Source organism: Hemitrygon akajei, chromosome 9, assembly GCF_048418815.1.
Source record: "Hemitrygon akajei chromosome 9, sHemAka1.3, whole genome shotgun sequence".
Classification (NCBI taxonomy): domain Eukaryota; kingdom Metazoa; phylum Chordata; class Chondrichthyes; order Myliobatiformes; family Dasyatidae; genus Hemitrygon; species Hemitrygon akajei.
This window is the reverse complement of record NC_133132.1, coordinates 72,011,940-72,026,021: the sequence shown is the minus strand read 5'-3', so window position 1 is coordinate 72,026,021 and position 14,082 is coordinate 72,011,940. Positions and strand designations below refer to the sequence as shown.

The 14,082-nt window shown below is 38.3% G+C and overlaps 1 protein-coding gene across 2 annotated transcripts in view; it reads left to right on the top strand.

Moving 5' to 3' along the window:
- Positions 1-10,571, top strand: part of LOC140733245 (3',5'-cyclic-AMP phosphodiesterase 7B-like) — a 133,285-nt gene extending 122,714 nt beyond the window's left edge. For both annotated transcript variants that reach the window (XM_073056314.1, XM_073056312.1), the window contains exons 11-13: positions 3,831-3,927; positions 5,637-5,717; positions 8,307-10,571. In XM_073056314.1, coding sequence (XP_072912415.1) covers positions 3,831-3,927; positions 5,637-5,717; positions 8,307-8,515 — 387 coding nt within the window. In that variant the 3' untranslated portion in view covers positions 8,516-10,571. The remainder of the gene's footprint in view (positions 1-3,830; positions 3,928-5,636; positions 5,718-8,306) is intronic.
- Positions 10,572-14,082: the final 3,511 nt, after the last annotated feature.

The following is a 14,082-nucleotide window of genomic DNA, read 5'->3' as shown; positions in this document are numbered from 1 at the left end:
ATTTCCAAGACAATCACTCGCTCCATTTGTTTGCACACCAACCCTGGCGTCTTCACGGTCCGCACCAAGTCCAGCTCCGTTGCTACTGTGCAACTCACTGATAGGGTAGACTTGCAGTACTTGATAACCAGCAGTGTCTTGCGATAGCAAATAAGAGGTAAAGGATGAACAACTACAACTTTGGTTGGGCCCAGAGTGGCCACTGCAGTCAAGCATGCCTGCATCTTAGTCGAGCTGTCAAAGTCATAATAAATTAGCGAGCCTGAAGTCTCCATAAAGGAGTTTTACACAGAACTGTGTGGACTTGCATGCATAAGATTACAGGAATTCTGTATTCCTGTGGGCTGTGAAGTTAGCTTTGGTTTGACCGGACACAATACAGCTGTCCATTCTTTTGAGAGTGTTGGGGTGGGCAGCAAATATAAGCTCATTTTCTTTATTTATTTCATCGAGTTGGTTCAAAAATATTTAATTGTTCCATAATGTTTATGAGTGTTTCATTTCAACTTCTTAAATTTTCAGTATGTTTAATTTTTTTTAGTTTTAATTATTTACATGGACTGATTTGTGACTGCCCAAGATATTCTATCAAAGCTATTCCATGAGCAGTGCTTCCTAGCTGCTAACTCAGCAGCAAATCACAGCCCTTGACTTGATCCACATTATTCTGATTTTAATAGGCAGGTGACCAATAAACTTGGACAACGCACCAGTCAGTGGAAGGTCCAGACCATTATTCCTTAAGCATGTGAATATGTGTAAAGGATGACTGTCTTTTATTATCACAGCTCTAAAGCTATTACACTCTGATGGTCTCTTCAGTATTAAACCTGTCTTGACTCATATTTTTGTTTGAATTGCAAACTTACACTTTGCCTCAAGTGCCCCAAAACACACTTAAATGTAATTTAAAAATTTATAAAATACACTTTTACTTGAAATATTTCTAATAGAGCATTTCATTTAGCAAAATTTTTATTTTCTCCAGTAAATCAGGATTACAACATATTGTGGTAATGCTACTTGGCTTTGGAGAGGAACAACTGGGCTATTGTCTGTATTTGAGGTCTCTCCTTGCAAAACGTTATGTTGCTATGTGAATGGGCTTTAAAATGTCCTATCAAAGATGTTAATTTTTTACGTGATGTCCTCAGGCTTGGCTAATTACTGCTCAAGGACCTGAATATTGGAATTCAGTAGTATTCAAAATCTATTTTTTTTTATTATTAAATACTTAAAAAATTTTAAGGCAAACACAAAAAATTCAAAAATGTAAATGACTAGATACCTACCTCCCTAACAACCACACTTCTCCATTAAAACAGATGTGTTCACACTTCCCACAAGTTCCAAACTGCAATTTCAGCAGGTAAATTCAGAAACATAAATGAGTCCAGTAAGTTTATGTTGTTGTTATAGTCCAGTGTTGGAACATACTGTATACCTGGAAAGCACTGGTTGAGTGCTGCAGCAAACTTGGGACTTCCACAGTGATACTGAGCATTCTAACGTTCTGATCCCTTTAACAGTGTGAGCTCACATTACTCAGCTAGAACAGTCCCTTAAGTTGACTTAAAGTGAGGAATTGAAGAACAGATAGGGAAATGTGAAAGTCTATGCCCACCGATCACCACAATTCTTGAACACATTAGGTTGTGGAGTATAAAACATTAATTGTTGGAAGAGGCCTGCCTAAATGTGGAACCTGATGATGACAAATGACAGTCATTTTTGACAGATTCTTCACATGCAGAACACAGTCTATGGCTATTTTTCTGGAGATCTAGAAATAAAAACTTGACTCTAATATAGCAGTTATTATTATTAGATTTAGTGATCAAGAATTCAATAGAGCAGATAACACAATGTTCATTATGCTTAAGTTGCATGTCATAATTTTATTAAAGATAATGTCACTAGTGAACAGCAATCTGGTCTATGACATCCAACCCAAAGTGCCCTTCCACGTGGTGCTTCTTTTCCCATGGGTCCCCCAACTTACAGCTGTGGAACTTAAAATATATCACATCAATTAATCAGTAAATGTGTACCTTTGTTTAAGCCCTGGTTTCTGGTTATAACATTTGATAACAGAATGTACTAAATCACTGTACCTCAGATTCTTCAGTATGAAAATATTAATCATATTAGTTTTCTTGAATATTTTATTGTCTGCCTTAAATTTCTATGAATAAATACCATTATTGACAGTCTCTTGGAATTGTTAGCTCTTATTTTCTAATTAAAGGTTATTCCATGTAGTTATCTATTTCAGACATCTGGTGTATTTGCAAGAACTGTGTATCAGTGATAAATTGCAATTTAGTATTCCCTGTTCCTTTCTTGTCTCCAGAATATTAGTTCTGGAGACTATAGAAAGGAACAACAAGCATCTCCCTCCTCAAGATTTTGAAAATGGAGATCACATCTGTCAGTTTGTTTGGATTAACAACATCTCCTCCGCAAGCTCTGTCAGCACAGGTGCCTTACACGGTTGTGCACTTTGCCCCCTGCTCTACTCTCTTTACACCTATGACTGTGTGGCTAAGCATAGCTCCAGAGCCATATTCAAGATTGCTGATGACACCACTGTTGTGGGCCAAATAAGAGGTGGTGATGAATCAGCATTCAGGAGAAAGATTGAAAATCTGGCTGAGAGGTGTCAGAACAACAACCTCTCACTCAATGTAGGCAAAATCAAGGAACTGATTATAGACTTCAGGAGAGAGAAACCAGAGGTCCATGAGCAAGTCCTCATCAGATGTGGAGAGCATTAGCAACTTCAAATTCCTGGGTGTTCCTATTTCAGAGGACCCAGCACATAAGTGCAATTGCAAAAAAAGTGGGTCAGCGCTTCTGCTTCCTTAGGAGTCTGCAGAGATTCAGCATGACATCTAAAACTTCTGTAGATGTGTAGTGGAGAGTGTATTGCCTGGCTGCATCATAGCCTGGTATGGAAACACCAATGCCTTTGAATGGAAAATCCTACCATTGAACACATCTACCATAGCAGCATCCATCATCAGAAATCCCCACCACCCAGGTCATGCTTGCTTCTCACTGCTGTCATCAGGCACAAGAGCCTCAGGACTTGCATCACCAAGTTTAGGAACAGTTACTACCCCTCAACCGTCAGGCTCTCGATTAAAAGGAGATAACTAGTCACTTGCCCCATAATTGAGATGTACCCACAAACTATTATCACAGTTTTAAAGATTCTTTATCGTATTATTTCATGTTCTCATTATTTATCGCTTTTTATATTTGCATTTGCACTGTTAGTTGTCTTCTGCATTCTGGTTGATCTTTTATTGATCATGTTATAATTATTATTCTATAGATTTGCTGACAAGAACACAAATCACAGGATTGTATATGGTGACATATATGTACTTCGATAATAAAATTTACTTTGAACTTTGACTGATCTGAGAGTAAAGAGGATAAAGAAATGTCATATATTTTTTTAAAAAGATGAACTGAAATGGAGAGGATCAGCTCATCACATCCTCCCTATCTATACCTTGTTACCTGAAATTGATATTCTATTCAGTTTCACTGAAATACTGCAAAGGTCAATTAAAAATTATGCTTTATTTAGCATGACCTTCCATGTAAGCTTCATAGTGCAGATACATTATTGCAATATTCAGACCAGATTTTAATTGAATGTATAATTTCTGAAATTTACAGTAAGTATTTTGACTTGAGTCTAGGTAACTGGCAGTTTTCAAGAACTTCTATATCATTCATTAACAAGTTGTTTTCAAAATTAATTTTAAAGTTGGTATTTGCTTAGGTAATTTTTCTGTTTTTGGATTGTTATTCAGATAGCACTTAAGTGTGCAGATATCTGTAATCCTTGTCGGGTCTGGGATATGAGCAAGCAATGGAGTGAGAAAGTCTGTGAGGAATTTTACCGACAAGGTTAGTGGGACTTGTGCGCTATGATGGCTAAGTGATTTACAGTATATATTCATGGTTTTCTCAAGGCTACAAGGTTTCAGAATCCAGAAATTTGTTTGGAAAATTATACAATGGGAATGAAGGAGTGAGTCCTTCAGCTTGATTATTTCAAAATCCTGGATTTGTATAACTTTGAAACAATATGTGCCTTACTAATTTTCCAAAAATAATATCAACATCATTAGGCATTAAGGTATCAAATTACCAGCAAGCCTTGCTTTTATTCCTCAGTTCATTTTCTGTATTAAATGAAATAGATCAGTCTTTGACACATATATGAGAATGGTGCTTTAAAATCTCTAGAGTAAAGGAACATTGAAGATGTTGATCTCTGATTTGTAGTTCTCGTACTACTGGTAAATCATTTCATGAGTGGCATTGTTAAATCTTTTCTACCTGTGTAGGATAACTGAATCCCAATAATCTGACCTGACTAATAAAGAAGTGATTGCTAGCACAAGAGAATGTTGATTAGACCATTGCGTTTATTCCTTGTTCTCTTCATTCAGCTAATTTTGTACCTAACTCTTAACAGTAACCTGCCAGAGAAGCTCATCTGGCAGGCAGTGTCTGTGGAGGGAAACAGGCAGTCGATGTTTCAGATCAAGTTCCTCCAGTCACAATGGCTCTCATGAATTCCTGACCCAGCCATCAAATCTTTATTCTCAAATTAAAAAAACATACTTGTACATAATGTTACCAGTAACTAGAGTAACAAGTATATGTGCCAAAACAAAATGGATAATCAGAGTTCTGTATTTGGTTGGCTATTTTGGAAAGTCTGTTTAAATTTGTTTCCTTTTATTTACTTCACAAAAAAAGTCATTAATACTTAGTTAAGTATGCTTAATTATAGTTTGAAAGCAATCCACTATAGCTAAATGGAATTCAAGAAGTTTGATAATGTTACATTTTCCTGCCATAACTGAAAATGATTTTATTGCATGTTTGGTCTTAAAATCACTCATCATTTGATATGTAAACTGACAGATAAGTTACCCATCTTCCATCTTTGTATTGTACCCCTCTCTACATGATCAAAATTAATTTCCAGATTCCTTCAAAAAAAAACTATTCACCTTTATACATCAGGTTAGAATTCAGTCGTAAGAATTTTTAATCACATGAAAATGTGGGCTGTATGGGAGACCAATACCATTTTTGTTCAGAGTCTTAAAGAAATGGTATTTTTCCATGTTATGCTTCATGTATGCAATAATTGGTCATTCTCACTCACACACAGTGCTGCTTTAATTCTGGGTGGGCCACTTTGATGTAGGTGATGGGAGCAGATACACTGAAATAGGCTGCCGGAATAATTGTTATCGTTGAATACCCCTGCCCAAACCCTCAAAGCTTGAGCACTGAACCTTACACTGGAGTAAACTTAACCGTCCAGTGAAGGCATATTCATCCTTTTACGGTCAATGCCATTTCTAAAGTCTGTATTTGACAACAAAATCATAAGGCAATGTCATGTTCCATGCTCAGAGGCCTGATTGTGTAAGTCATCATACATACTGGAGACTTGGTATTAGATCATGAGCTGTATATTCACAGTAGTACGCTGATTAATTTAAAGTACACAATTAATGCATAAGGTATGAAAACATTGTATTATATGATATAATTTTTATTCATTTATTTCTGCTTGCTTACTTGGCTTGCAGGTGACTTAGAGGAACGTTTGAAGCTTGAAGTTAGTCCACTGTGCAATCAGCTGAAAGATACTATACCCAGCATACAAATAGGTAAAATAAATTTGATACTTTTTACAGACTTATTTTGCCTTGAAAATTGTAGAGAAAGGACAGGTTAAAATAATATCCCTCTGCATATTATAAGATTGTAGTGAATTTTCAATTTTTTACAGATCTAGGGGTAGTAATATCCTGAGTTGTCTACCTGAAATTGTGGAGGCTAGGTCACTGGAGGTATTTCTAGGGGAAGTAATTCTTTGTAAGGTTAGAAAACTGGGACAGGTCCATATGATATTAAAGTGCAGCAGATTTAGAAGCTGGGCCTAATCCACCCATTTTCTTCAGTTAAGAAGCCTTTATTCCTCTTTTGTAGCGGGGAACCAGAGTATTTACTTACCCTGCATATTTTCTTTTTGAAGTTCAATATTTTAAGATATTAAATTAGAGATCTTCACCATGTTCCTAAATGTTTGCATATAAGTATTACTAGGTGGATATAGATCCTGCTGCAGACCTATATCGAGCTGTCCAGAACCTGTTCCTTCAACATGAAGTAGTGTGTGTTTTAGGAATTTACGCAATAATGACTCACCTAAGTTCAGAGCTGTTGAGTAGCTGGTGTTTTGGCAGTGAGCATCAACTTGAAAATAGATCTGGATTTGATAAGCATAATAGCATCATAGAAAAGCAGAGCGCAGAAATACGCCCCTTGGCCCATCTTGTCCATGCCGAGCCATTTAAACTCCCTATTCTCGTAGACCTGTATCAGAACCTTAGCCCTCCATATGCCTACCATCCATGTGTTTATCCAAACTTCTCTTAAATGTTGAAAACAAGTTCACATGCAACACTTGCACTGACAGCTTGTTCACACTCTCATTACGCACTAAATGAAGAAGTTTCCCCTCATGTTCCCTTTAAACTTTTCACCTTTCTCCATTAACCCATGACCTTTAATTGTAGTCCCACCCAATGACAGTGGAAAAAGCCGGCTTACGTTTATCCTATCTATACCCCTCAACATTTTGTATACCTCTATCAAATTTCCTCTCAATCTTCTACATTCCAAGGAATAAAGTCCTAACCTATTCAATTTTTCCTTATAACTCAGGTCCTCCAGACCTGGCAACATCCTTGTAAATTTTCTCTGTACTCTTTCAATCTTATTTATATCTTTCCTGTAGGTAGGTGACCAAAACTGAACACAATACTCCAAATCAGGCCTCACCAATGTCTTGTACAACTTCAACATAACATCCCATGTCCTGTACTCAATACTTTGATTTATGAAGGCCAATGTGCCAAAAGCTTTCTTTATGACCCTTTCTACCTGTAATGCCACTTTCAATGAATTATGACCTGTATTCCTAGATCCCTTTATTCTACTGCAATCCTCAGTGCCCTACCATTCACTTTGCAAGACCTAACCACATTGTTCCTACCAAATTGCAACTCCTTGTGCTTGTCAACATTAAATTCCTTCTGCCATTTTTCAGTGCATTTTTCCAGTTGGTCCAGATCCTGCTCCAAACTATGGTAGTTTTCTTTGCTGTCCACTACACCCCAATCTTGGTATTATCCACGAATTTGCTGATCCAGTTTACCAGATTATCATCCAGACCATTGATACAGATGACAAATAGCATTGGACTCAGCATTGATCCCTGTGGCACTCCACTAGTCACAGGCCTCCAGTCAGAGAGACATCCATCTACTACCACTCTCTGGCTTCTTCCATAAAGCCAATATCAAATCCAATTAAAAATCTCTTCTTAAATGCCAAGAGACTGAACCTTCTTGACCAACATCCCATGGGGACCTTGTCAGATGCCTTACTAAAGTCCATGTGGACAACATCCACTGCCTTGCATTTATCAACTTTCCTGGAAACCTCCTTGAAAAACTATAAGATTGGTTAGACATGACCTACCATGCACGAAGCCATACTGACTACCCTTAATCAGTCCACGTCTATCCAAATACTGATATATGTGTTACCTTGGAATACCTTCCAATACTTTCACATTACAGATGTCAGGCTTACTGGCCTATACTTTCCTGCTTTATTTTCAGAGCCTTTCTTTTACAGCAGAGCAATATTGGCTATCCTCCAATCCTCTGGCACCTCTCCTGTCACTAAGGATGATTTAAATATCTCTGCTCGAGCCCCAGCAATTTCTGTATTTGCCTCCTGCAGAGTCCGAGGGAAGACCTTGTCATGCCCTGGGGATTTATCACCCTAACTGACCTCAAGCCAGCAAACACCTCCTCTGTAATCTTTATGGGGTCCATGAAGTTGATGCCATTTTACTACTGACCCTGTGTTTGTCACCTGAGTAAATGCAGATGCAAAAAATCCATTTAAGATCTCCCCCATCTCTTTCGGCTCCACGTATGGATCACCATTCTGATCTTCCGGAGGACCAATTTTGTCCCTTGCAATCCTTTTGCTCTTGACATCTCTGTAGAATCCCTTGGGATTCTCCTTCTCTTTGTCGCTAAGGCAACCTCATACCTTCTTTTAGCCCTCCTGATTCCTTTCTTAAGTGTTCTCTTGCATAATATTTTGCCTAACTTATTAATAGCTTTTGAATTAAGGTGAAGATGTCATTAATTTAGTACTCTCCTTTTTTTGTCCAGGTTTTATGAGTTACATTGTTGAGCCCCTGTTTGTGGAATGGTCCCGTTTTACTGAAAACACAAGTTTGACCATAACAATGATGAGCCACCTGCGAAAGAACAAGGCAAGGTGGCGAGGACTTGTTCTCAGACGACATAATAGTGAGGAAAGTACAGCCCAAGTGAATGAAGACAAAAGCAGAACTTCTCAGGAAGTTGAACACCAGTGATCTAACTCAGTTAAATAGTCCAGTAAAAAAAAAATGCCATGTTTTTCTTAAGACATTTTTCTTTCTCAAAATTTTCTTTTGAGCGAAGTGAAGAAATCTTGAGGACTGGAAGAAGACCTCCAGTGGAAAAGTAGGAAGAGACTATTTGACACTGAAGGACAATTCATCTTTACCAAGTTTCTTGATCGGTCTTTAGTTTTGTAAACATGTGCCATGTATTACCTCAGCAGCCTTCCAATTGAATAAAAAATGACTTGGTATTTGAATTGCAGCAAAAGCAAAGTTTCACTCCCAAACTATCAAGCATAAGGCTCAAAGCTTTTTACCTAGATTTATACTGTTAGGGACAGCGTTGGCTAAAAATGAGTCTGAATAGAGATGGAAGAGCCTCTGAAAGAACTTGGTGGTGCAGTAACAAAAGCTTGTTCAGCAATGTGGCTTTGACTACAAATGGCAACTGTTGAAGATCACAATATTCAACTGTTCAGCTGGGCTGCACCGTTGCTAAACACCAGCTTGAAAGAACTCTCAATCTCTTGGATTTGAGTATGCACTGTGAATAATACTTTTTTGGGAATGACAACCAAACTTTTTTCATTTTTGTACCTTTTACATCAGAAAGCAGATGTGGCATTCAGAACTGGATTGCATACCTACTGAGTACATGTTTAAATTCATTCTTGTATAGTTATAATAACAATAAAATTTAAGATGGAGAGATGTAAATATGATCAGTTACAAAGCATACACAATTCCAGGTTTTAATCTGTCCCAGTGTGTCTGTTTTTCTAGGAGTAAATATTATATAGAAGGGACAACAAGAAGAAAAGAAAGATCGGTACATTTAGAATTCTGCATTGAGAGTATGTTTCACTGTGAACAATAAATACCATTGGTATTAAAACACAAGCCAAAAATTAGAACTATAGAACAAATGTAAATAGTTATATTACACTAAAAATTTTAAAACTATAAAGCCTTAATGTTGCACCCATTGCCATATTTTTACTGTTTTGATAATTAAGCACAAACATTCTTTGTATTAGACTAATTGAAATTACTAATTACAGCAAGCAGTTTTATTTCTATTGTTAAAAAAGTAACAATTCAATAACAATGCAAACATTCCACATTTTTCTTACATTATTTAAATTTATTTGTAATTGTTCGCTTTGGTCATTGAGGATATTTCCATTTGCCTCGAGGATAAGGAGGCAAATTTAATTCAATCCATTCAAGTTGAAAACTATTTGACAGTTTTGAAAGAAGTTGCTATTTTCCCAAATTCCCAGAATACCAACAAGGTTCAAGAAGGTGAAGGTTTCTTTCTAAAATGTACAAATAAGAAATAAACAGATCAGGTCTGAATACCATGTGGTCGTATCCCAGAAAAAGAGGTATTGGAACTATTTGTTATACTATAGCTGTGAATGAAAATCATTCACAAACCAGCTGCAGAAATGCTTTGTCATAAAGTCTTCTGTTTTTTAATGAATCATAAAATGTTTGTATGTATTTCTGTTCAGAGGTAAGGAAATAAACTGTATAGTTGCGCCATAATCTATTAAGGTAAGGCAAGCTTGTGGGTTTGAACAGCCAGTTCCTATTTCTCTGTAACCTTGAATTTGATATACATAAATATAAACCTCCTATGTTATATATAAATAACTTTCCTCTTACAGATATATGTACACCTAAACTTCAATCAACATCCCGTGGGCACTGTTCTGATTTAGAGGATAGGTTTTTTAAGTACATTCCTGTAATCTATGTAAACAAGCCTTACAGCTGTATGATAATATCATTTTAATGTAAACTTTGTCTAATGTTAAAAACGTGATGCATATTCTGTGAAATTTGCTGTGACTGCTATGCAGTGTTGCCAAGAATCATTATTTCTAAAACAAAAACCTAAATTTTAATCAAGAATGCAATGTATAATTTCAGTTCAAGGTTTTGGACTGCAACAATTAATCATAAATAGACTTTTGTAAATGTTATTGTTTCCACTTATGAAATATATAAACATCTAAACCAAAATGGTATATCAATCTAATTGGACTGATGGTGATTTTAATATTCAGTTTACACAAGTGTAACATAAAGGAATAATCAACATATTCTTCTGTTGTGGGCTAATTTTATCATAGCATGCAGATTCATTCAAAATTTGGTCAAACATGGTAAATGATATTGAGTGATTCTAGCTCTATGAATTTGAATTTAGCTCTATAGTCTACACAATGCCCATATGAAATACAAGGAAACCTTTCAGTTCCTTAGACGTGCTTTGCCATTGAACAAGATATTAACTTACTCTGTCTCCATGGCCTTTGGTCCCTTTAATATCCTCATTGATAAATAATTGATCTAGACTGCGCCAACACTTCTGGAAATGGAAATGAAAACTGCAAGGATCACTTCCCAGTCTTGGTTCTTAATAGCCTATGCATCCTTTTAAGACTGCAATCCCCAGTTCTATAATCCTGAGATAGGAGAAACATGTCTATCATCCTGAAGTATCTAAGAATTATGTAAAATTTAATGAGGGTTTCTCTGATTCTTAAACTGAGGAAATAGTAGCCGAGGCACCTCCAGCTTTCCTCAAAGGACATACTAGGTATACCAGGAACCAATATGATGTATCTTCACTGCATGTCCTTTTAAAGTAAGGAAATCTTTTCTTTGATTAAGGAGACCAGAATTGTACATGATATTCTGGGTATGATCTCACTTATTTAATCTATGAAGTATTTAATGCCTGTAACTCTGTCGACTCACGCCTAGGGGGCCGGCACAATGACGGACTCTCCACTCCTCCCTCTCCCTCAGTGTGTTCAGTTCATCTACATTAGCCGCACCGCTATCTTCTAGGAGCATGTTGACCATAGTCTTGGGAGGGCGCTCAGGGTGGCGTAGACAGTGGCCCACTAGTTGCAATCTTCTTGCCTTGATTTTAGTAGTGAGCATTGGTAAGTTATCTTAGAGCTCGGCATTCATCGTGTTGTTGCCAACTCACATCAAGAGCCATCTGGAGCATTCGTGTATAGCAATCATCTAGTGACTTTCGCATGGTCTTGGTGAGTGTCCATGTTTCGCATCCGTACGTGAGAATGGACTCTATGACTGCTATGAAGATCCTCTTTTTGAGCCCTCTGGTCAGGTTCAACCTCCAGATTTCCTTCCTGTCATTCATAGCCCTCCATGACGGCGCCTTCCGTATCTTTATGTCCTTCTCCGAACTCATCATTCTTGACCCGAGGTACTTGAAGTCTAAGACTTTCTTAATGGTATCATTCTTTACAGTCTTGAGAGTACCTTCGTCACAGTTGAACAGCATGTACTCTGTCTTTTTAGCATTTAAGTGAAGTCCAACTTTACTGCACTCAATTTCCACTTCTGTCAGTAGCTGCTGCCAACACACAATTCAAGAAGCAAGCTGGTAAACTGTGGATATACAAAAACAGAGCCTCCCTCAACAGGAAACATGTCGACTACATCTTCATAAGAACAAAATGGTATAATTGTGTGATCAACACAGAAGCCTGCAGCACCTTCAACTTGGTCAGTTCTGATCACATAGTAGTGTCAATGCAAGTGAGACTGAGCCTGCGGCAACCCAAAGCCACAGGTCCCAAGGAGAAGATAGACTGGAAGGCATTCTCACAACCAATTCTTCAAGCCCAGTGCACTGTGGAAGTGAGAAATCACTTCAGCCCACTAGAGAGGGAGGAGGAAGAGACTGCCACCGACCACTATCAACGACTCATAGATGCACACACAGATGCAATGAAGAGTCTGCCTACTGTGAAGCAAATCAAAAAGAGCCGGATCTCGAAACATCCTGACGTCATTGCAGCAATAAGTGTGGTCAATGCTGAACTTAGAAGCAGCAAAACAAAAGAGCTAAGAGACAAGTTCAAGACAGCAAAGAAGAATCTCTTTGCCACCTCCGACCGACTGAAGGAAGAGGAACTAGCTGAGAGGATTAGAGGGGTAGAGGCTGCTAATGAAGACAAGCAGCATGGAGAAGCATGGCACCTAGTCAACGAGATCAGCAGACAGAAGAAGTCCCCATCAGGTCAAATTAGTGGTGAAACAGCAGAGGACCATCTCCAGACATGGTTTACCCATTTCAAGAACCTGTTGGGAAGCCCTCCAACGATCAAAGGAGGAGGACATACCCACGATACTAATGCAAGTCAACATTGATGACGGCTCATTCACCATCGAGGAATTGAAGGTGGCCAAATAAGCACTCAAACAGGGCAGGAGTGCTGGACCAGATGGGATACCACCAGATGTTCTTAAGAACTGCAACCTGGACGACATCTTGCTGGACATATGTAATACGGCACTGATGAAAGGCGACAAACCAGAACAGTGGTCACTCTCAAACATTATCCCTGTCCCCAAGTCGGGATCCCTCACGAAGACGGATAACTACTGCGGTATCAGCTTGACCTACATCTTAGCAAAGCTATACAATCAGATGATCTTGAACAGGATTTGCACCACCATTGACCCTAAGCTAAGATTAAATCAGAATGGTTTTCGGCAGAAGCGCACAACAGGAATGCAAAATACTTGCTCTCCATAGAATCATCGAGGAAGTCAAGAAGAACAATCTACCAGCCGTGCTTACTTTCATCAATTTTCGCAAATCTTTTGACTCCATTCACAGAGGTGAAATGCTGAAGATCCAGAAAGCTTATGGAGTGCCAGACCCTTTACTGAGAGCAATAGAGTCCAGCTATACCAAGACCATGGCGAAAGTTGTATCACCAGATGGAGAAACAGCAGTGTTCGAGCTCCTAGCTGGTGTGCTGCAAGGAGATAAGATATATAAACATATAAGATTATTAAGGTATTGGACAAGATAGAGGCAGGAAATATGTTCCAGATGCTGGGAGAGTCCAGTACCAGAGGGCATGGTTTGAGAATAAGGGGTAGGTCATTTAGGACAGATTTAAGGAAAAACTTCTTCTCCCAGAGAGTTGTGGGGGTCTGGAATGCACTGCCTTGGAAGGTAGTGGAGGCCAATTCTCTGGATGCTTTCAAGAAGGAGCTAGATAGGTATCTTATGGATAGGGGAATCAAGGGATATGGGGACAAGGCAGGAACCGGGTATTGATAGTAGTTGATCAGCCATGATCTCAAAATGGCGGTGCAGGTTCGAAGGGCCAAATGGTCTACTTCTGCACCTATTGTCTATTGAGACACTCTGGCACCCTACATCTTTATAATCGTCCTTGATTACGCTCTACGTCAAGCTACCAAAGATCATGACAAGTTTGGTTTTATTATAAAACCAGGACGAACCAAAAGGGTCAGATTAGTTATGCTCACAGATCTCGATTTTGCAGATGACATAGTCCTGTTCTCTGACCAGGTGGAAGAAGCACAGCAGCTACTGACAAAAGTGGAAATTGAGTGCAATTAATTCCTGTGCCATTTCCTCATTCTCAGTTATAAATTCTTCCCATCTGTCTAAGAGATCAACGTTTACCATTGCTCATTTTTTCCCGTCTCCATACCTCTAGAACAAGGGTTCCCAACCTGGGGTC